This window comes from Orcinus orca, chromosome 1, assembly GCF_937001465.1.
Source record: "Orcinus orca chromosome 1, mOrcOrc1.1, whole genome shotgun sequence".
Lineage (NCBI taxonomy): Eukaryota > Metazoa > Chordata > Mammalia > Artiodactyla > Delphinidae > Orcinus > Orcinus orca.
Window position 1 is genome coordinate 18652017 of NC_064559.1, and position 23449 is coordinate 18675465.

General features: G+C 38.4%; 1 protein-coding gene across 1 annotated transcript in view; it reads left to right on the forward strand.

Annotated features, from left to right (window-relative positions):
- USH2A (usherin) overlaps positions 1-23449 on the forward strand; it is a 782904-nt gene that overhangs the window by 473970 nt on the left and 285485 nt on the right. Inside the window, exons 38-39 of the mRNA XM_049708907.1 lie at positions 15784-15934; positions 16528-16670. Coding sequence (XP_049564864.1) covers positions 15784-15934; positions 16528-16670 — 294 coding nt within the window. The remainder of the gene's footprint in view (positions 1-15783; positions 15935-16527; positions 16671-23449) is intronic.

Consider the following 23449-nt stretch of genomic DNA (forward strand, 5'->3'; position numbering starts at 1 on the left):
AGCACAAAATATACATAAACTATCACTAGTTAGGTTGAAAATTAAACCAAGCCCCAAACATCGAAATGTTTATTTTCCTTGATGATTCCAACCATCGCCTCTGAAAGCCACATGGAAGGAAACAGCAGACTGGTTGTGGTATATTAAATTATAAGTGAGGACTAATTTGAGAATCAAAGATGCTCTCTGGGAGATATCACGCCACTGATAGGAAAGGCATTAGCTGTCTCCCTCTGTCTCATGTATTTGTACTCTCTGTCTTGGAAATCTCCTTCCCCACAGTTTCGGGATCTTGATGTTTAATTTAACACAGAGGTCTCAGAGACGCACAGCGGGGGGTTGTTCCTGGTACTTCTGGCATTGAGGAAATTGAAATGTACATGTTTTTTCTCATGTATCAAAGACAGGCAAGAATCTAAACTGACATTTTATATCAAATGAATTATGAACTGTGTACTTTGTACCTAAGGGACCAACAACTAAATTAGAGTTTAAGATTAAAAAACAGAGAGAGAGACAAAGATAGGTTTTTAATAAAACATACAGTTATTTCTGCTATTCTGTCTCTTGGTTACATGGCCAAACACAGTCCTTACTGTAGAATCAGTGAATTGATGCTGGCTAGGCTAAAATCTCTAAATTTTAAATACATTTGTGTTTAATGGATTTAAATACAAATGTATTTAAATCTTTAAAATTTAAATACATTTGTGGTGAAACATTCTTGATAATCTGAAGTTAACTTTTCTCTTTTTGTCAATCCTTCCTTGCTTAGAAAAAAAATTAAAAAGTAACATTTGCCAATTCTTACTTCCTGAGAAAATATGAGATTAGAAGTTGCTTGAGGGAAAAAAAAATTGTATACAGGATAAAAATGATACAAAAGTACCATATTCTTTATCTCCTCTGTTTATCTGTAATTCCTACACACATATACACACACACACAAGCAAATTAACCTTGTGATTAAGAGCATGGATTCTAAAATCAACCAGATTGGGTTCAAATTAAGGAATTAAGTTATACAATCATATATGCTTTGCCTCATTTTTTCCTTGCCGTAAAGCGGGAGAAATGGTAGTAAGTACCTCATAAGTTTGACACTGAGGGAATTATGTATGATAAATGCATGCAAAGAATATAATACAGTGCTGGTCACATAGTAATTGTGTATTACTTTGCAAAGGTATATCCTCCAACCATATGTGACCAGAATGGGTAGCAACAAACTAGCACCCCCTTTTTAATGGCTACTGATTCCTGAAGTAAAGGAAACATTTGAATTAAACTTTTAAGGTGAAGGAGGATCCTGTCATGTTTATGCAATATACCCAATAATCATTTTTGAAATTACTAATTGAAAATTCTTGGGAATTGGGGATGATCTATGCTTTCTTTTTCTAGGCAAAGCTCTGTTTTGATTACCATGCTACTCTTCAAAAGTAGGTATTGTAATTTGTGCTACATACACATTAAAAAAGTGTTATTAATATATATATATATATATATATATTTTTGCATTACGCGGGCCTCTCACTGTTGTGGCCTCTCCCGTTGCGGAGCACAGGCTCCGGACGCGCAGGCTCAGCGGCCATGGCTCACGGGCCTAGCCGCTCCACGGCATGTGGGACCTTCCCGGACCGGGGCACTAACCCGTGTCCCTTGCATCGGCAGGCGGACTCTCAACCACTGCGCCACCAAGGAAGCCCAAGTATTATTAATATTAATACATGTATTTTCCACTTCTGAATTCCCCAGGTATATAAACCTAAAACTGACAAAATTCCTTGATATTAATTCCATATACTTTCTGATACCAGCGCTGTACAATTTAGCACTTGTGTGGCTAAATTACTAGAAACAGATAACTCACTAATAGTCTGATTATGGATTTTAATCACATAAACTAAGTTACACATAGTTATTGATCATGATTGTGGTCAAATGAGCATCGTTTTATATTCTCAGATTCTGATTCTAACTCTACTATTTATGATCTGAAATCAGTTCTTAGAAGTCTCAGCATTTTTTATCCTGCTGATGACTATTGTTTTAGTCTTCCTAATAGAGAATGTGAAATTAATGGCCCACTGAGGTAAGGGAGGCCCAATATATAATCTGAGTGTTTTAAGGCTAGATCTAGTTATTATTTGAGTAATTAATTAATCAACTTGCATACTAGGTCCAATCCCATTGTTAAAACGACCTTTATAACCAATCCTCTACACAAAAGGCCCAAGTAATCAGATTTTCAGGGAAAAATAATTTAATCTGTGCTGCCTGGAAACTAATTTGGATGAGTATGATGGTGTTCAAGATCATAGGAAAACTAAGAAATGCTCTTAGGAATACTAAGAGGAACTGAAATGTCAAAAGCAAAGGCTTAAATAGAGTGTTTAAATCTAGGAAGTCTCTCCAAAGAAAAAGAATAAAATCTGGTTGGTGGCTTGAGATGTAACAAAAAAGAAATCTTTTGGACATTATGACCACCAACGTTAGGGCCTCTAATTAGTCTGACAAAGAGACAGTTCCACTCCCAGTTGAACAAATAACGTATCTAATGAAATTCAAAGTCCGTATTTTCCTCTGAGTACAGTGAACTGCATCATTCGCAGCTTTGGGGTATTTCAAAATCCACGGAGGATGACTTCCGTCTGTCTGAGGTTTCCTGGTTAACAAATTCACGGAAACTGTCTTGCAGAGTAATCTTAAGCAATTCTTTAATCTTAAACCACAAAGAGAAATGAAGGTAGAGGTATGTTGCCTTAGTTCTGTGGATGCTAATATGAAGTGGAACCTTTCATTTCTCAAAATAGTCAACAGCAATTAGTATTCAGTGGTGTCTTTTTATTCTGGTGCCCTTGACTCACCCTTGCTGCCCCTTTCTATATTACTCTTATTATAAACTGTAACTGGGAATATTCCTGCTTCTTTTCCATTCTAAATAAAGCATTCTTAGTGAACATGGGGATAATTTTTCATTTCATGAAGAACAATTACTAGAGCCACGTGAGATCTGCCAGTTGGGTTTTGTGTAACTTTTGACAGATATTTGCGCCAATTTTGATTGAGGTGGTCTCACACCAGTAAAATGTTGGTGAGGTTTTGGGTTTCCCTCAGAAATGTAGACCCAAATGAGTCAGTGAAAGACCAAAGATAAAAGTACCATCTTCAGGCTTTATTCAACGACATACTCCATAATGTTTTGTCACTGGGCTAAGAGGTAAATGATGGTTTTTTTACAAAATTTTTATTTTATGCACATGCTTTCTAGACAGGGCTTCTGTCCTAAATACTTCTCTGTGACCCTGGTGACAACCTCGAGAAAATGTCATCATTTCTTTAACTTAGATCCATAAAACCTGTAGCCCTTGCTAAGCATCTTGTTTTTCTGGTTTTCTCTGGAGACCTTTCTGGGAGATCTGAGAGCCAAAGGTACCTTGAAAAGAGAGGGGGAAAAAAGTCCTTGAGAAACTGAGACAGACTAAGGAAGACAGGCAATTTTTCCAAATCTCTATCCCCAAATAAGCCTCCTCAAGGTTTAAATGACATAATCATTTTTAAAAAAAATAAGCTTCAAAAATGTCTTCATTCCAAACCTCCTAGCTATAAGATTTCTCCACTCCTCAAAGCGATACCCACACTCAGAACTGGTTCTTTGGACTCCTGAGGACAGATGGGAAAGAAGCAGGGACAGGAGGCAAAACCCTTTCTGTGTGTGTGAGTAGGGGCAAGACTCTGGCTTACTGAGTCACTTTTTTTTTGTTTTTTTAATTAATTAATTTTATTTATTTATTTTTTTTGGCTGTGTTGGGTCTTCATTTCTTTTTTTTTTTTTTTACATCTTTACTGGAGTATAATTGCTTTACAATGGTGTGTTAGTTTCTGCTTTATAACAAAGTGAATCAGTTATACATATACCTATGTCCCCATATCTCTTCCCTCTTGCGTCTCCCTCCCTCCCACCCTCTCTACCCCACCCCTCCAGGCGGTCACAAAGCACCGAGCTCATCTCCCTGGGCTATGCGGCTGCTTCCCACTAGCTATCTACCTTACGTTTGGTAGTGTATATACGTCCATGCGCCTCTCTCGCTTTGTCACAGCTTACCCTTCCCCCTCCCCATAGCCTCAGGTCCATTCTCTAGTAGGGCTGTGTCTTTATTCCTGTCTTACCCCTAGGTTATTCATGACATTTTTTTCCTTAAATTCCATATATATGTGTTAGCTTTAAAAGGCATTGCTTAAAATAACAGTTAGGAGTTCAGGTTTTAGAGACAAGTTGCTAGATTCAAACAGCAGTTCAACCACTTATTAGCTATATGCACTTGTGCAAGTCACTTATCTGCTATGGTCTGAATGTTTGTGTCATCCTCAAGTTCATAAGTTGAAACCTTATACCCCAATGTGATGGTGTTAGGAGGTGGGACCTTGGGAAGTCACGAGGGTGGGGCCCTCATGAATGGGATTGGTACCCTTATAAAAGAGGCTCCCAAAAGCGCCCTTGCCCCCTTCCACCATGTGAAGACACAGCAAGAAGTTACCACCCATGAACCAGGAAGTGGGTTCTCAGGAGGCTGCATGGTAAACAAGAAAAAAGATGGAGTTTTAAATCAAAATACCCATGACTGAGTCGCAGCCTGGCACTTAGAGCAATCACAAGGAAGTGTAAAAGTAATGCAATACTCACACCTTCTAATTCATGGTCCAATTATAAGGGCAAATGAATGCGTACCAAACACTCCTCCCCAGTAGACCCATCTCAGAAAACGATCTCATCTTAGTTAGTCATTCTGACCTGAAATTTAGGATCCAGGCTTCTTTCTCCCTCTGCATCCCCACCTCTGTTCCATCACCAAATCCTCTGTACATTTTTCTTCCCAGTTTCTGCCTCGCTCGCTGTGCTCAAGCCACACCGCCTTCAAGGCTCAGGCCAAGCGTTCCCCTGTCTTGGGCCAGCCTGAGATGTGCGTCCCCCAGTGATTCATAAGTCTCAGCTCAAATATGATCTGCCCCCTACCCCACATGAAGTATCAGCTTTGCCCTCACCTCCTCCCTCATCACTCCCAATCTCTTACATTAGAACTACTTTTTATTTGCTAAAATGTTCTCACCACACACACACACACACACACACACACACACACACACACACACACACACACAAAAGGTAACTGTGAGGTGATGGACGTGTTAATTAACTTGTTTGTGTTAATCACTTCACAGTGTCTACATCTGTCAATTCATCCCACTGTATACTTTAAATATACAGTTTTATTTGTCAATTATACCTCGATAAAGCTGGGGAAAAAAAAGAACTCATAAAAAGTGGGGGGGAAAAAAGAAATGATTCTATTTCTTTTTTTTTCTATTGTCTCTCTCTCCTTAATAAAACTGTTTTAATTTGTCCATCACTATATTCCCAGAGCATAGGACAGTGCCTGGCATATAAGTAGTTGCCTTTTAATTATTTGCTGACTTAATAGGTTATATAGTTTATATACATACATACTTTATATAAATTATATGTAATTATATCATATCATTATCTTATATCTAAAATATTAAATTTGTATATTTTATATAATTATACAATATAGTTATGTAATATAATGTTAAATGTATATATTTTTTATTATTATAATGTGTGTATTTTATATAACATAATTATATAACAATGTTTCTAATGCTATAGTTACATTATTGTGTATTATATATGCATAGGTATACATAAATACACACATATATGAAATTCTTATTTCTATGGGGATACTGGGAAATGAATCATTCATACCTTACTATAGGAGTATAAATAAACACAACTTTCTGAAAAGCAGTTTGTCAGCTTATATCTGAAATGGTGGTAATATTCATTCCTATTGACTCAACAATTCTAAAAAGCAAAACAAAATGTGCATTTATTAGGATACTCTGAATATTATTTATGATACTGAAAATGATATCATTCTATATCAATATCAGCTTTAAGTGAAAACTCTACATTTATAAAAATGTTACATGCAATTATTTTGAAAAGTTATGTTACTAAAAACTATTTAATGACAGAGGGAGTTTTCACTACACACTGTAAAGTGCGCAAAGTTTACAAAATAACATTAAAAATATTCAGCATAATCATTTCAAACGATATGTTATATATATATTTAACTATATATACAGAGAGAAGAAAGGCAAGAAAGAGTCTATAGTAGTATAACAATGGCTATTTCTGTGTAGTGTAATTATGGATAACTTTTCTTCATTTGCTTGGTAATTTTCAAATTTTCTACCATGAACATGCGTTATTTTATAGTTAGAAAAATACATGCTTTTAAAAGGGGGCTCTGTTCTGCAAGAACTAAATTTTAGCATTTCTTTAATATTTATTTGATGAGCAATATTGACTTCTCAAAATTTAAGTGCTCTAAAGTTTACAAAAAGAAGTGAAAAGATCTCTTCTCTCAAAGTAGCTTACTTATATTACCATTACTTTGGCGTACTACAGGGAAAAGCAATGGCTAGACTTAAATTTAAGCTTCACCTTGGTGTTGAGAGATGAATTATGGTCTTGGAAATGAAAGAGACATGTATGAAACTATAGGATGCTGTTTACTAGTCATGTACTTCAGACATGTTGCTTAACTTTTTCTAACCTCAGTTTTCACATCTGTGAAACAGAGACATCGACAGAAATCAGTGATAAAATGAATGTTTTGTAAAGTGGTATTTCATATCTAATTTGATGTTTGCTGTGTTAGTTATTTTCCAAGCAATTAATCTCTTTTATGTTGAAAAAAGCATTCATTTTCAGATAATTGAGTCTGTATTTGTAAATGGGAAATACGGTCTGGGTCCTACCAATTATTAGGGTCCTAGGTTAAAGATTTCTTCCTGCACATCTTTCTTCTTACCAACTCATCCATTATCCATTTATTCACCCATTTATTCTGTCCATTTTTACGGGATGTCTTTCATATACAAAGCACTGTCCTAGGCACTATGATATCTACTTAAATACTTTGCTTCTTTAATAACATTCCTCCGAGATTCTATGTGTCCATTGAAAAATCATTGATCTGACATCTTTAGCTATCCGAAGACCATTTTGAATCAACCACATAGCCAATCTGAATGACAGTGATGAACTCCAGTGTCAAGCAGGCCAAAATTCAGATGCTCAGTGAGGTTTCAGCCACGTCACTTGAAGGAAGGAAAGTCAGAGTATGCCTGTGTCCTGCCCTGGTCACGATGCACAAGGGAGGGTTTAGTTTAGGTATAAGCCTTGATGGTTTGAAAGGACATTATCAAAATGGAACACATCCAAATCAGGTAACAAGGCTAGATAGTGGTTGAGGAATCCTCTTATCTGAAACTCATTGGAGGGAGCAGAGATGTTTAACCGGAAATGGGGAAATTCAGTGGAAAAGAGGATGACTAGTTAAAAATGCCTGAAGTTCTATCCCTAACGGTAGCGATGGCTTGTTCTCGGGGATCAGCATGACTCAGACAAGGTCCCAAAGAGTTCAGTGTCATTAGCACAAACAACCACATGTACCCACTGCCCAAGATGGTCCCAATTCATGCTGCTGCCGCACAATTCACCCATGTTGGTTATTTACAGTCCCCTGTTTTGCTCTCAGAAGGTGCCGATATGGGCAAAAGATTATATTCAGCCTAAGTTTTGTAGAAATAATATAGTTTCTAGCTCTCCCTCAGAAAGAACTAACCAACAAGAAGAACAATAATATAATGGGGTGACTTACAAAGCAACTATTTTCCTATCACTGGTAATGAACAGACACCTGAATGTCACTTGTTTGGGATGTTTTAGGCAAGAATCCTTTATTTGGTGGGAAGTTAGACTTGGTAGCGTTTAAGCTATCTGCCCTCCAAATTTGAAATGCTTTGACCATTCTGTGGACAAAGATCACTTCCATGACGTGCCTCTAAATAACATTTAATTTTCCAAAATCTGTTTCTCTTACTAATGTAACGAGCTCTCCATTTTGCATTTCATTGAATTTCTGTGGGCTTTGACTCGTTCTTGAGAACTAGCAAATCCATACTAGTAGTTCTGTGTGAAGTTCCTCATAGATAATGAGATGCTATGATAAAGAAATAAGACCAGAAAGTGCTTCTGAAGAATATGACTTGGACAGAAAATAAATCCAACCTTTACGAAAACGAATCTGTTTAATATTGTAAATGGTTTTTTTCCTATTTATTTAATGTGTTTAATATTTATTCTCTCTTATAAATCACCTACTATAACATGCTGTTTTGTGGTATAAAATTAAGAGCACTGCCCTTGAACTTAACCAGTCCCAGTTTAAATCCTCACTCTGCCAGTAACCAGTTTTGTGATTTGAGATAAAATATGAACCCCTCTGAACCTCAAATGCTTTATCTAATACTACAGAGAGATAACACGACAATTTTGTCCTGTGATTCTGAGGATTGGAAATAATCATGTAAAAGAACCTGGCACACAGTATGTGTTCCAAAAGTTAACTCTTATGAGAGTCCCTTTCGCTAACATCAAATCTGTTTTAACCTACTTGTCACTGTTTAATGCTGCTCTATTTGTGCATCCTTGTGCTCAAGGTTGACTGTCCATTTGTTAGCACATCTGCATATTCCTCATAATTAATATCTTTTTTAATGACATATGGTTTAGTGACGGGAAATGGAGTCTTGCCTTCTGTTTTCAATTTGTTTATGACTCAACGACTCAATAGATGTGCCTGAACTTTAATTTTCCATTCTGGAAACTAGAATTTAAAATCCTTGCTCATATGTAACTATTTCAGAAAATGAGAGGAAAATGTGTAATCCAGGGACTTTTGACCATGTGCCAGGCTATTCAGTGATGCAGCCAGGATGTATATAGATGAAAGGCCGTGGTTTCTCTTATGTTAACAGGGAAACCTAAATGAGGATGCCAGCCATCTAATCTCTGAAATGAGAGAGTAGTGTGAGCTGGGCTGAAGTCAGATTTTAAGTGAAACCAGTAGAAAGCATGACATCTGCTTGGAATGAACACGAGCGGAGGTGATGAGAGTCTTGGGCCCTGGAATTAGGCTGAGGACATGGTGACTCCACGTGAGCTACTTAACAACGCCCCATGACCCTGTCTGTTCCTCTGAAAGCCAAGGTCCAGCGCGTAGTTGGTTGTGAATTTCTAACTTCTAAAACTCCTGAAGCACTTACACCTCTTTTATGCTCTGTACACATTCTGTGTTATTTGACTCATGTCTTGTCTCTCTGTTAAATAAAAAGTTGGTGATCTAATCCCCCTTTCTATTTATTCTGCCCTTTCCCTACGTCCAGCAAAGAACCTTGTGCAGAGTGGCATTCAATATCCTTTATTACAGGTGTGAATTTCATACAAAACACTATAGACTTCTTTGATACCTTAATGCAGCATCTTATTCCAGTATTTTGAAATGCACACTCATACACCCCCACATCACACTGTAGTAGTAACAAGTTGGTGGGCTGTCCTGAGACATTGGTGTGTGTGTGAAGCATATTTGAATGTGAATGTGCAAAATACGTGAATTCATTTTTTCCCCACAAATTTCTTCTTCTGGTCACTATAGCTTTGGTAGTCACTGGCCACATGAAAAGAAAGCCTCTGTTTTTGCTTTCTAGAGTTCCTCCCAAGAGTTCTATAAATCTGTATGGAGCAAACGTTTGGGGCATGTTGTTTGTTTGTTTAGGGAAGCGTCTACAAGTGTACATCATACAAAAGTTTAAGGCAATCAGACATTCAAAAGATTATACCATCTAGACTAGTCCACTCTGTGATTTAATTTATTGCTTAATGTTCTATATGCATTTTGCCTTCCAAAAAAGGTTAAATTTGAAATTTTAGTAAAAACACCCTTCCTTTGAATTTATAGATTGAGGTAGCCCAGTTGCGTTTGTAGAATTAGTATTTACTGGACAAGATGGGTTGATTCACGAGGTTGTGGAGTGCTTGCCTTGCGAGGGTCGTATTAAACTTGAGAGAAGCTTTTTGAGCAACATAGCATCTTGGAGACAGTATATCAAGCTGATAGATACATGGGTCTTGCGTTAAGAAACCAGGGGTGGAATTATGGCTAGTTCCCAGTTATTGCTTTGATGCTAAAGACCCTCAGAGGAATAGGTCTAGGATAAAAGGGGTTAACTGGAGGGGAAAAAACGTTGCCAGAAGTCAGTGTTACTGAAAGCATGTAGAATGAATAGTTATATGTCGATAATTTAAGATGATCACTTTGTTTGGAAATATTTTGGGATTTTATATAATTGGAGTGTGACCAATTTAACGGAGCACATTTTCTTGTTATCACTCAAAAGAGAATCCAAGATACTTTATTATTATTATTATGGAGCATCTTCTGGGCATTTTTTCTTTCCCGACAGCATGGTAATGCAGTTTTTAACACTTGAAGGAGTTTTGTGTAAATATTTAAAACTCTAATTTTTTTCATGCTGATGACTTATCAGAGCTGATTCTTATTCCGAATTTGGATTGTTAGTGATATTATATTCCTTGACAGAAAAGTTAGACAAAAAACAATCAAATGAGGGACATGGTTTTATATGTTATACATTATATGCAATTTGCACATTACTTTTTGCCCAGGCTCTTCTGATATGTGTGCATTTGTTATACATCAATGAAAGAATATATATCAAATAAGAAATCATCATGGTTATTTATAAGTATTTGTACTCACAGACAAAATATCAATTAAAAAGTCTTTGGCAGCGAATGTCCCTCAATCCAAAGATTTATAGTTAAGTTACTGGGTATCTGGCCCTGGACAGCCACATTATTGGCTTTCCTAGGTATGTCCTATTTCCACTACCCGAGAGAACTACTTCATACCATTTCTTCTCTGTTCAAGCAACCAGTTCACTCCCACACTTTGGCACAGAGCGGACGCCTTTGCTTTTATTTTGCTCCCTGGGAAAACGGATGCCATCAGAAGAGACCTTTGCTGTTTTCCCATCACCAGATCTACCTGACTCTACCTCTGCAGTCTGGGTCTGTATTCACTTCTGCACAGTGGTGGGCTGTCCCTGCTCTATTCGACAGCCCACGTGCACCAGCTCTCAATTCAGTTGGCTCGTGCCTTGGCTTGCCTCTCTCTCTCACACACACGAGGACTTTGCTTTGGCAATTAATTATTCTTCCTTCTCCTACATCATCATTTCCCCTAATCTCTTCTGGGTCATTCCAAGAAGCATGCAAACGCTGCAACCTCTCCCAGTGTTTAGAAAGCCTTCCTCTGATACCAGAAGCTTCTCTAAGTGTTTCCGCATTTTCTTCTCCCCTTTAGAACAAAATCCCTCAGGAGTCTTCTAGGCTCACTCTACCCACTCATTGACTCCTCTCTCATTCCCTTTTTAGTTTTCCCCTGAATCAAACTGCCACGCCCACCACTGAACTGTGTGTTCTTGACAAGGTCACGTCCACTTGGCCAAAGAAAAAGCTTAATTCTTAGTCTCTTCCTTCCTGAAACTCAGCACATTTGACGGAGTCGATCAGGCCTTCCTTTCTTCACTTGGCTCCCAAAATGCGTCTTCTCTTAGCTTCTCCCCTACCTCAGTGCTCACTCCTGTAAGTAAATCTCCTTTGTTGCAGAGACCTCCCCCTCCCCCAACCCCTCAAAATTTTGGAGGACCCCAGACCTCACTGCTCAGACCTCTTCTACACTCGCTCTATTTACACTCACCCTCTCGTTTATTTCATCACATCTCGGCCATGAAATACCACACGGACATTGATCCACAGTTCTTATCCAGACTCATATCTGCCACTTCGTCCTTGGTGTAGCCACTGTAGTTGTGTAATAAACCTCTTAAATGTAATGTGGACAAAAGAGAACTCTTGATCCCCTTCCTATCCCATTTCTCCTCTCAGGTGGCAGTCACCTGGGTGCTTGGGCCAAACACATTGGCATCACCTTTGACTCCTTTATTGTCTATCAGCGACACATGCCACAGTCAACTGAACCACAAACTAACGCCCCCATCTCCACTGCTGGTACTTGCATGTAGGCGGCTGTCATCTGCTAGCCTGGATGACTGCAATAGGTAACTTCCCTGCTTCCAGCCTTCTCCCCATGCCTCCCTGACTTAGCTTTTTGTGTGTAAAGTGGTATTCTGACAACTCAAGCCCGATTCAAACTGAAAGGTTATAATTTAGGGAATGAGTAAATTTATACCTTGTAAAATTAAGATTATACATTTTTCTGAAAATTTATTTTGTCATAAAACACTATATCCAGTTTCCCTACCACATGTGGATGTGAAAGACATAAAGCTAATAGCAAGCTGAAATAAGTTATATGTATCTTAAAACCTGTGACCTACTGTAACACATTTTTATTTTCCCTAAAAATCATAACATTTAAAAAGAATTTTCTTTAAGGTATTTTAAACTTATTGCAGGAGCAAATATTCTATTAAATTGAGTTCCTATTACCTAAAAATAATTTTTATTATGGAAAATTTTCATAAACATATTAACAATTTGTATTCACTGTCTCTAAACATTTAGTTACTCTAAAAAAAAGTCCTTGATCTTGCCTTTCTGAAGGCAACTTGAAGGTTATTTGAAATTAAGAAGCATATGAAGTTTTAATTTATTGCAAGTTCAGATATTTAATTGGTTAGCCACACTATCATAATTCATGGTTTATGAATATTTGATCCAGTGTTTAAGGTAGAGGTTGTACCATTATAAAGAAATCTCAATGAAATTATTGCTTAAATGTTTAAAGAAATTATCAAATGCAGATTAATTTTTCATTAGCAGGTAACTATTCTTTTGGCATTTATTCTTACTGATGAGCATTTAATTTATTAATCTGTGCCTGGACCAAGAAAAACAATTTGCAGATTCTTTAAGTGTGGCTCTATTTAAAACTTCTTTTGTTAATTTTACTCATTAATTTCACTAAAACTTATTACCTTGATCTATCTATCTACATATCTATCTATCTGTCTATCTATATACACATTACCATCCTGGGACAAAAATCTGTGACTTCACAAGTGTACACACACCAAAATTTACCAAGAAGTAAACTGTGCTCCTTGCACCATTTTAGTTAATTGCTGCAAATTTAACTTCTTTAAAAACTCTACAGAGTCAGTATTATTGGACATACACTTATAAATGAAATGACTTTACATCAGTGAGGTTAAGAACTTGCCAAAATATAATCAGCTTTGAATTTTGTGAACTGAATTGGTGAGGATGAGATTTGAAACTTTAGCTATCTGACTCCTAAATCCAGTCTCCTTTGGAAAACTAACATTATCTAGCTCCCTAAAATATTTAGATTTATGTAAGAAGTGTAAATTTTTTTCAACTTACTAACCAAACTAAATAATTTTTTAATTGTAAATTTAAAAAAAGAGAGAGATTTGTATTTGTTTATTGCTTTTTTTTCACAGGGAATCAGAGTAGACATTTTATTTTAGTCCAGTTGTGTCTGTCTCTTTGCTTATCTACCCTGATCAATAATTACCAAATCTGTATAATTACATGATTGTGATTGAGGAATAATTGTGATGAGTTGTAACGGATGTTAAAACTATACTTCCAAAATTTAGAAAGAAAAGCTTTTGCTTGTTAAATAATTCCCTCTCTCTTCAACTTAGAAAGTCACTCTTACTTAGCCAGAGTGGCCTTTATTTGTTTAGAATCATGACATTTCCTTGATTAAGACCCTGCCGTGGCTCCCAACCCCATTTAAAATGGAGTCCAAAGCCTTTGACTTTGACTTTCAAGGTGTAGCCCTAAGAAGGCTCTAGAGGTATCTAGACCGAGCCTAGCTCTCCAGCTTTTCCTCTCTTCTTCTTCCTCTCCTGAGTTAGTTTCAGTCGTGCTTGTTTCTTCCCACTGTTCCTTACACACAGCCAGTGCTTTCCCTTCCTCGCTGCCTTTGCCCTGCCTGCTCTTTGGCTGGATTGCTGCTCCTCCACACGGCAGGTAGACATTCAGGTAGACATTCTCATGACCACCTCCTTATGTTACTGAGGTCTCTGCTCTAATGTCACCTAATGACGTGTTCTTCCTATGGCTCTCCTGTCTAATCTGAATTGTTGTGTAATAACCAAAATCTTCACTCCTTTTCACTTTCTCTCCACTTACCCTGCGTTAGTCTTCACCTGAGCACTTAGTGCCATCTGGTAGGGTCATCGGTATCTATTTGTTCATCGCTCGCTCTCTCCGATTACATAAGTTCCGTAGGGTCAGGGGTCATGTCAACTGAGGGTTGACTCAGTGTTATTAACCCTCCACACAAAGAACACTACTTTGCACAGAGTAGAGGCTCAATAAATGTTTACTGAATAAATTAGTGAAGTATTGATGAATTCAGAACCCTTACAACAGACTGATGAGACACGGAATCTAATTCTTCCATTCTCATCAATGGCCATTCACTAGCTTCATAGTTCATAAGACAGTTCTCCCAAATTGGAGGGTATATAAAAGTCACACACTACATCAAGTTATGTATAAACAGAAGTTGAAAATGAATCCTGATAGCTGTTTTCATTGTTTTGATTCCTTCTCCTCCTTCAGCAATGGCCTCTAGTAATCCTTGGTCAATAAGAACTTATATTACAATAATCAAAAATTGCATTATAGTAGTACTTAAATTATGCTAAGGGAAGTTCGGATTAGTCCAGTATAATAACAATAGCTAACAGTTAATAATTACCAGGACCCCATAAAAGGTCCTTTATTTACATTGTCTCTGGTCTTCACAGCAATCCTAAAAAGGCAAAATACTATCCCTGTTTTAAAGACAAGAAACATAAGCTCAGAGTTCCCTGGTGATTTTCCCAAAGGCACAGAACTGTGCTTAATTTGTTTTTGAGTTTCTGACTAGCTTTGGAACACACTCTGATATGAGAAGTTCATTCAAGTTATACCTGTTGGAAAAATTTATTTAATAGCCGAAGTCTTCTGGTCCATTTTAAAATTTTAATTTCTTAATAGAATAGGCTTCACTCATTTCTTTTAGGCCTTCTACAACTATCCAGATAGATTTCCCTAACAGATTATATCAAGCAAGTATGCTGACTTCAGGAAGAATTTGCCAGAGATTCCACTAGACTAGAAAAAGTCTATGCCCCAACTTGTAACATATTTGAATAAAGGCAGCATCACTGTGAGAACGGGCAACCAACTGTATAAAACACATGAGGAAAGAAGCTTAGTTTTTATATTTTCATAAGTGAGAATTAAGGCTGGAATGTGCTACTTTCTTTGTAGAAAAATACAATTTTAATAAACCTTCCTCAAAAAAAAAAAAAATCCAGTTGTGTTCATGGTCGTGGTGTGATTAAGGAAACAATGGGTGACATCAATGGAAGAAATAAAAGATCCAGACTCCTTCACTGTTCAGTTGCTTGATTGTTGAACAAAGAGTTAAATTAAAAAGGTACTTTAATATTTGCTTCATTAAATCCCCTCCATGTTTTCAATTAGGGAAACAGAAGTACAGGTGGGGATGTGCTGCCTGCTCATCTGTCTTGCTGTTTGTGGGGGGGGGGTGGCTTTTAAGATGGAAATACTCATGTAATTGTGTTGAAATGAACAATAAGGAAGTACAGTAGTTCCGGAATGAAAATGTTAAATTAAATGGACCATGTTTAACATTGTTGTTGATCCTGAGGAACAGTTTTTCCAGTATATGGAGCATTTCGATTCCATCCAGCATATGTTCTCCACAGTTTTCTCTGCTCTAATTCATCTGTGTTTTTCGACAGCTCCAGATGGCGTGCTGCCTCCGAGGCTTTCATCTGCCACTCCAACCAGTCTTCAGGTTGTCTGGTCTACACCAGCTCGGAACAACGCCCCCGGCTCTCCCAGATACCAACTCCAGATGAGGCCCGGCAACTCCACCCACTGGTTTCTAGAGTAAGCATTCTACTTCGTCCATCCCTTCTAACAGTCACCCGGGTTTTACAACGTAGCCATAAATTCACTATATCTTAAATTTTTAACAATAGGTCAGTTCTTACTGGCAACAAATAAAAACCTCCTTTCCAAAGTTCAAACAAACAAACAAAAAGCAACACCCTAGGAGATCATTATTTGCTTTGCAAATTTTTCATTTATAGAGGCTTAAAGTAAGATTCCTTCACCCTTAACTTTTCATGAGCACATGTATTGCCAAGAGCAGGCACACACCTGAACCCCACAAAATCTGCTGTCTGACTATGGCTACAAAAGTATAATACTTATTCTACAAATTCCATGTGGCAGTCAGTCTCAATACTAGACTAGAATTCACTCCAGGCTACTACTAGAATTTACATCTCATATAAATGCAATAATACAAACCCTTAGCCAAAGGACTGCTTATTTTAAAAGAGATATCACGTGATGACAGAAAATTGCAGCACTGAGAGGTATGTTGACATTCCCTGAAAATTCTTTAAGATTGTACTTGTTTTTTATTCCTTTGAATGTCTAAAGCTTCTTAATTTTAGAATTTCTTTTCCATATAGGTTGTTTTCCGGTCCTTCTGCATCGTTAAGCTATGAAGTGAGAGATCTCCAACCGTACACAGAGTACGAATTTCGGTTGGTGGTCTCCAATGGATTTGGCAGTGCACATAGTTCTTGGATTCTGTTCATCACCGCAGAGGACAGTAAGTGGTCTGAAAAACACACAGCCAGATATTCTCTATATTAGGAAGTCTTAAAGTCTTCAATTTTTCCAAAACAAAGAAATAAGCCTCCTCTATTTTCTTGATGTTGAGGGACAGTAATCTTTTCCAGGACAAGAACGGTCAAAGTTTCCAGAAAGAAGAAAAATGGGGGCTTGGAGGGTTAGGCCTACAAACAGGAATATGTAATTCACAATAAATTATGATATGGACCCACTCAGTCCTTCAGGGTACATCTAGGTGTCCTGAAGGAGAAAGATTATCCTTTTCTACTCTATGACCGAATATTACAAGTGTTCTCTGCAGAAGAACGTGGAATATGGACCTTACTTCATGAAGTTACTTAGAGGTCATTATACTTTTTTTCTGGAAACAGATTCCATTGTACTTTTACTCATACCTGAAAGACAGCCTCCAGAATAGAGGAGTATAATCTGATAACAGTCATTCTGCATGGATTACAAAGAGTACATTGGGATTGTCTTATTCAACCAGTACAGAGAATTTTCTAGTTTTTCATGGAAGAGTTTGTTTGCATATATATGTTTTTTACTCGGTTATATAGAGAAAATAAATGCATGGCAATCATATTGAGTTTTATACAAATTACTTCTTAAAAAGTATATATATGGAAGTATAATTTTTTAGAAAAGTTAGAAATTAAATCAAGCTACACAGAGTGAAGGAGGACACTGTATCTTTGAACAATGAGGTTTTTAGGGTTAATCTTGTCAAGTCTTTTAATCAGAGGCCTCTTAGAAGATGTTGCCCTGTTGGCCAATTGCCATTCTGGCTCTATATTCAATGAGGACCCAAGTGACTTTCAAAAGGCTGGATATTAATCTCAAAAGGCACGGTATTTGCAACAATATCAATTGTATATGAAATTGATTCTTTTATGTCTACAATATCCTTAATTATATTATTTTAGTGAGAACAAGATATCAAGTGAGATGGAATCAGGCCTATCTACCTTCCTTAACGCTTACATTAAAAAAATATATGAACAATAATATATAATAGTTCATCCATTTCTCCCAATTTGTAATTATTCCCAGGGAGCAAGTTTGGTACTTTACAAGGACACATCCAGTTCTTTCCTCTCAAGGGTACCATTTAGTAAATTATCAGCAGAGTGCAATAAACGACACACAAAGCCCAGAAAGCATTTATGTACCACTCAACGCGCCTACACCCCTTTTAGAGGGAACGTTACCTTCATTCTGGGGACTCTGACCGCATGAACACCAACTGTATACAGACGTATGAACCAGAGAGCTCCCACCCAAAATAGATTTTTGAAGAAACATTTTTTTTAAAAAAAAAACAACTGAAGATAAATTTCTAATCTCCTTAGATAGAGCATACTTGCTTGGCACTCAGTAGAGGTTAACTAAAAATAATTATTCACCCACTGCAGAGGTGATGACTCCATAGAATGCCACATTGGAAGAGGAGAGAAAATGTCTCCTTTTTTTCGCACCACAATTTCTATTCCCATAGACAGGGGGCAACACTCGGATTTCCTCCGTGGTGATCTTTATTGAATAGGGGTCAGGATCTCCTACATAAATAAATTCCCAAACATTGTAAAGTACCAATTAGTACAGCAGCCTCTGTTGAGCAAATTCCTCTCCTGCCTCATCTTACCATAAAACAAGTCTTACAGACTCAATGTGGTTAGAATTTTCATGCATGGAGACACTGCTGTCTTTGTGATTTTTTTAGGGCCTGGGTTCAAGGGCAATAGTGTTAACCCTTCATCTTCCTTCATTAAGAATTAGTAACACTTGATTGTGTAGCAGGTATTAACCCAGTCTTCATTTTCATTGAAATCCTTTCAGCAAGACAGATGACTTCTTCCTCTGCTTCACGCGTGATGTCACACACATCAGCAAAGGGCCAAAGGCTGGCTGTCTGCCCCTCCAGGTTAAGTTACCAGTGCATGCTCGCCCCTGAGACATGATAACAGTGTCCTATATATTTTGGGTGTCAGTGGAGATGGATGCCATCTCTGAATGGATGTGCAATTGAGTTGACAAAGACCGAGTGATTGGCACTGGGCACAAGCAGTTTTTCCGTCAAGGCTTCAAAGCCTTGCTTATAAAACCACCCATGCTGGGGCTTCCCTGGTGGCACAGTGGTTGAGAGTCCGCCTGCCGTTGCAGGGGACACGGGTTCGTGCCCCTGTCCGGGAGGATCCCACGTGCCGCAGAGTGGCTGGGCCCGTGAGCCATGGCCGCTGAGCCTGCGCGTCCAGAGCCTGTGCTCCGCAACGGGAGAGGCCACAACAGTGAGAGGCCCGTGTACCGCAAAAAAAAAAACCACCACCCATGCTGACAGCTCTATGCTGGTATCACGCTTCATACTTGATCCTAACTACCAACCTCCCAATTGGCGAAGTGCAATTTCCAATGTAGAAATTCGACATATCACCTTACAGAATGAAACAGAGAGGTCACCTCATGCCCACATTTAAATTTCATGCCATCGCTAGGCACCTTTCCACATCAGCCAAAGCCTCGAAACATTCTGGTGCCAAAAAAAACCTGTCACCAATAGCAATATTTCTCATATGATACCGTGAGAGCATGATATTCATCAAGCCTGTGACCCAGCTGAGAGCAGAAAGAGAAACCTAGGCAGGAAGGTACCTAGAGCCAGAGAAACAAATGCTTGGGTACAAAGAGAGTTTCTCATAGATGGAGAAAAAAGGCTGTGAGGAAATTTTTTTTTTTTAATATTTCATTCCTCTGTAATCATTTTCCTACCATTTTTTTAATTAATTAATTTACTTATTTATTTTGGGCTGTGTTGGGTCTTCGTTTCCGTGCGAGGGCTTTCTCTAGTTGCGGCGAGCGGGGGCCACTCTTCATCACGGTGTGCATGCCCCTCACTATCGTGGCCTCTCTTGTTGCGGAGCACAGGCTCCAGACGCACAGGCTCAGTAGCTGTGGCTCACGGACCTAGTTGCTCCGCGGCATGTGGGATCTTCCCGGACCAGGGCTCGAACCCATGTTCCCTGCATTGGCAGGCAGATTCTCAACCACTGCGCCACCAGGGAAGCCCCCTGTGAGGAATTTTAATAGTGTTTTTTCAAATAATTTGTCATTTACATCAGTGGGCCACCAATATCCAGTACCATGCAGTTTTAAAAATCAAGCGTGGGGGGCTTCCCTGGTGGCGCAGTGGTTGGGAGTCCGCCTGACAATGCAGAGGACACGGGTTCGTGCCCTGGTCCGGGAGGATCCCACATGCCGCGGAGCGGCTGGGCCCGTGAGCCAGGGCTGCTGAGCCGGCGCATCCGGAGCCTGTGCTCCGCAGCGGGAGAGGCCACAACAGTGAGAGGCCCGCGTACTGCAAAAAAAAAAAAAAAAAATCTAGCGTGCTGCATGCCGCGGAGTAGCTGGGCCCGTGAGCCATGGCCGCTGAGCCTGCGCGTCAGGAGCCTGTGCTCCACAACAGGAGAGGCCACAGCAATGAGACGCCCGCACCCCCTGACAAGAAAAAAAAAAAAAATCTAGTGTGCTGATGCCAAATAATAATAATGCACATTTCCTATGAATATTTTAAATCCAGTTAAACTTGTGTTAATAAAAGATGTTTTTTCCAGCCAACTTGGTCAGTGTAGTGTTCGACTATTTGCAACCAGATAAATACAAACAACACATGATTTTTTTTTTTTTTTTGAACAAGCTGCTGGCAGTCTAAGCACCTGGAATGTCTGCAGCCTACAAAAATGCATTAAGATTGTGATAGACTTGGGAGCATGGGATTAATAACATGAAGACGCTTACCTATCAGCTGAAACTTTTTGATATCTTTTAACCAGAAATAACCATCTCTTCTGATTTTATTGTTTGTCCCTCTCTTTTGTGTGCTTAAAATTGTTTTCCGTGCAGTATAGGCATGTGAAAATGGTAGCTGGCTGGAAGGGAAAGTCTCCTTCAACTTCAGCTTAAATGTGCGTGTGCTCTTTTGCCTACTAAAATCCTGCCCTGTGTAAAATATAAGATAACCCACTTGTCTTGAAAAATGTAGATTCCCTAGACTAAGAAAATTCAGATTTCTCCCAAGGTTTCTTAGCTAACAAGACTGAAATATGGACTATCTCTTTATTTGAGTCATTTTAACAACAAACGTGTATGTATACACGATTAGATCAACCTGATGAAAATGAGATTCTTTTCTAAAAATCACTTCTCTACCCCCAAAACAAAACAAAACAGAAAATCCAGATTGCTTCTAGGGATGACCATTTAGTTGACAAATACTTTTCAAAGACTAAAAGTTGAATCATTTCACTAAATTTGTAGTTAAAAACTCCACATTTGTATTTCTAACCATTAATCTAAGAGGCATTATTAAATAAAGTTTGTGGGATTTGAACAGTTGTTTCTGTAGATTTACTTAGACAGTTTTTTCATGTGTTCATTATTTTGCTAACAGACTGATTGTTCATGAGTTTTGACTGGCGTCTGCTAAAAGATAGAAAGATGTATCTTATTACTTACATGGTGAGATTTTCAGTACTATTAACATATTGTATTCACTCATAGTATTAGGTTTTACTGTTATTTTTTCCGTACTTAAAATTGCGCTGTGAGCAAAGGATGAAGCAATGAGGGAAATTATCATAGTATCTGGGTCCTGTTTTACTTTCCTCATTAGCAGTTTGGAGCAGTTTTCCCCTTTCATTCATCTTTAAGATTCTCATAGCAGTTTCCAAAGCAACAGTTGTTCTTCTGCAGTAAAAGAGAAAGATATTGCAATGTTCATTGAAATCAGTATCAGAACACATTTCTGCCTTGTTTGTTGTCTGACAACATTCTAGTCACCCATCAAGCCCCAGCTCATATGTCACCTCCTGTGTGAAGCCTTCCCTCCTCATATCTACCTTAGAATTTTGGTTTGTGTTTACTTGTGTACCATCGATATCTCCTTCTGAATTGTAACTTCTCAGGACCTAGGGTTCCATCTCATTTATCTTTGTAGTTCCAGTGCCTGGTGGAGGGTCTCATATAGAGCAGGTACCCAAAATTGTTAATGGACTGATGAAAAAGAGTCTCATGTAAGCAAATCCATGAAAACACAACCAAGCAAACCTTAACTGGGTAACTGCCATGTGGGAGGGACTGAAAGAGACATGAAAGTTACAAGGATGAATAGGACAGTTTTCTTTACTTGAGGCGTCCACTGTCTGGTGGCAAGAAAGACATAGAGTAAAACCATAGTTAGAGTGTTCAAAGCTGAGAGCAAGCCCAGAGGAGAGCATTTCCCTCAACATGGGGTGTCAGGAAAGCCTTTCTGGATGAGAACACCAGGAGAGAGAATAGGGAATGATTTCTATTTGGAGTTCACATCAATATCAGATTTCAAATTTACTTCCTCATCATTGGTTCAGAAAAAGGCGGGAAAAGCAATTGCTGTAGGAGGCGTCCACTGACACTTGAGACAGGCAGGGCGGCTTGCAGGATGTTCTGCCCGTGGTTCCAGCCTCTGTGTATGTGCCAAGGAGGGTGAGGATGAGAGGCAGATGTAAGAGAAGGAAATCCCAGAGGCAGTCCTCATTCTTTGCCTTGGTCAGAGGCAGCCTGCTGGCTGTCCCTGTTATTCAACATTAGCTGTCTTGACTAGGATAGTGAATGTTCTAATTAGAGAGACCTCTGCTGGCCCCAAACCATGTGCTATTTCAAAATGAAGGGGGACAGATATATAGAAATAGAATTCCAGAAGGAAAACACGTTTCCTTCTTATTCTCACAACCTGTAATGAGTAAAACACCGAGTCCTTGTGACAGGGAGGGGAAGTAAACTCGTGGTATGACATTTGATCGGTTGATCAAGATACTTCTAGAGCAGGATTTTCCAATCACTCAGTAAGTATATTTGTATCCTTAAGAGTATTTAAATTTTAGAACTAATATTGCGTGGTAGAGATCTTTTTATCAGTGTGCTTTAGAACTGAAGGTCAGCCTGGATCTTAAGAGTGTTCTATCTGAGAGAAAAACAGAAACATTTGTAAATAAGAGTGGCATGGATTTGTAACAGTAGATTTTATTTTATTGAATGAAGAAATGTGAACTGTAAGTTTCGGTAGTGCTGCACGATGATTTTGCTTTTCTATTCCAAATACATGTCCTAATTGCTTTAAATACTAACTTGTGAATGCTTCTCCTCTCAAGCAGTGATGTAGGTCTCTACTTTACCCACAATGGAAGGTCCTTGATGCAAAGTAAATAATGTAAACTGCTGATTTTGAGAGCGAAGTGGCCCTGTATGTATGTGCCTACATACTTTGTTTCCTTTTGCATAGATTCCACCCCTCAAATCCTTGCATTCCCAGAATTTATAAAAACAAATATTTATTATCTTTACATTTTCATTTTTATATCCTAAGATCAGAAGCTGAAAGTGACCAATAGAAAATCCTTTGAAAGGATGGATCGATTCATGAAAACTTCTATCCACCTGGCCTCAATTTCCCTCTTGAGCTCTTGAATCTCTTTTGGGAACAGAAAGCCCACTGTTCTTCCAAATTTGGAACCTCTAGTTCTTTTAGGACTTTTTTCTGCCATCATGAATTCTCACATCAACACATTTCATCTTCTGTTCCAAACTTTCAAGGAAGAGTCCATAGCCATTCACCATACAACAATTCCCAATTCTGGGAGTCAGAACACTCTTCCTAGCCTTCCTCTGCTGTCCTGGTCTCAGGAGAAAGAGAGAAAATAGTTCCCCAGTATCGGTTCACCTACTTGC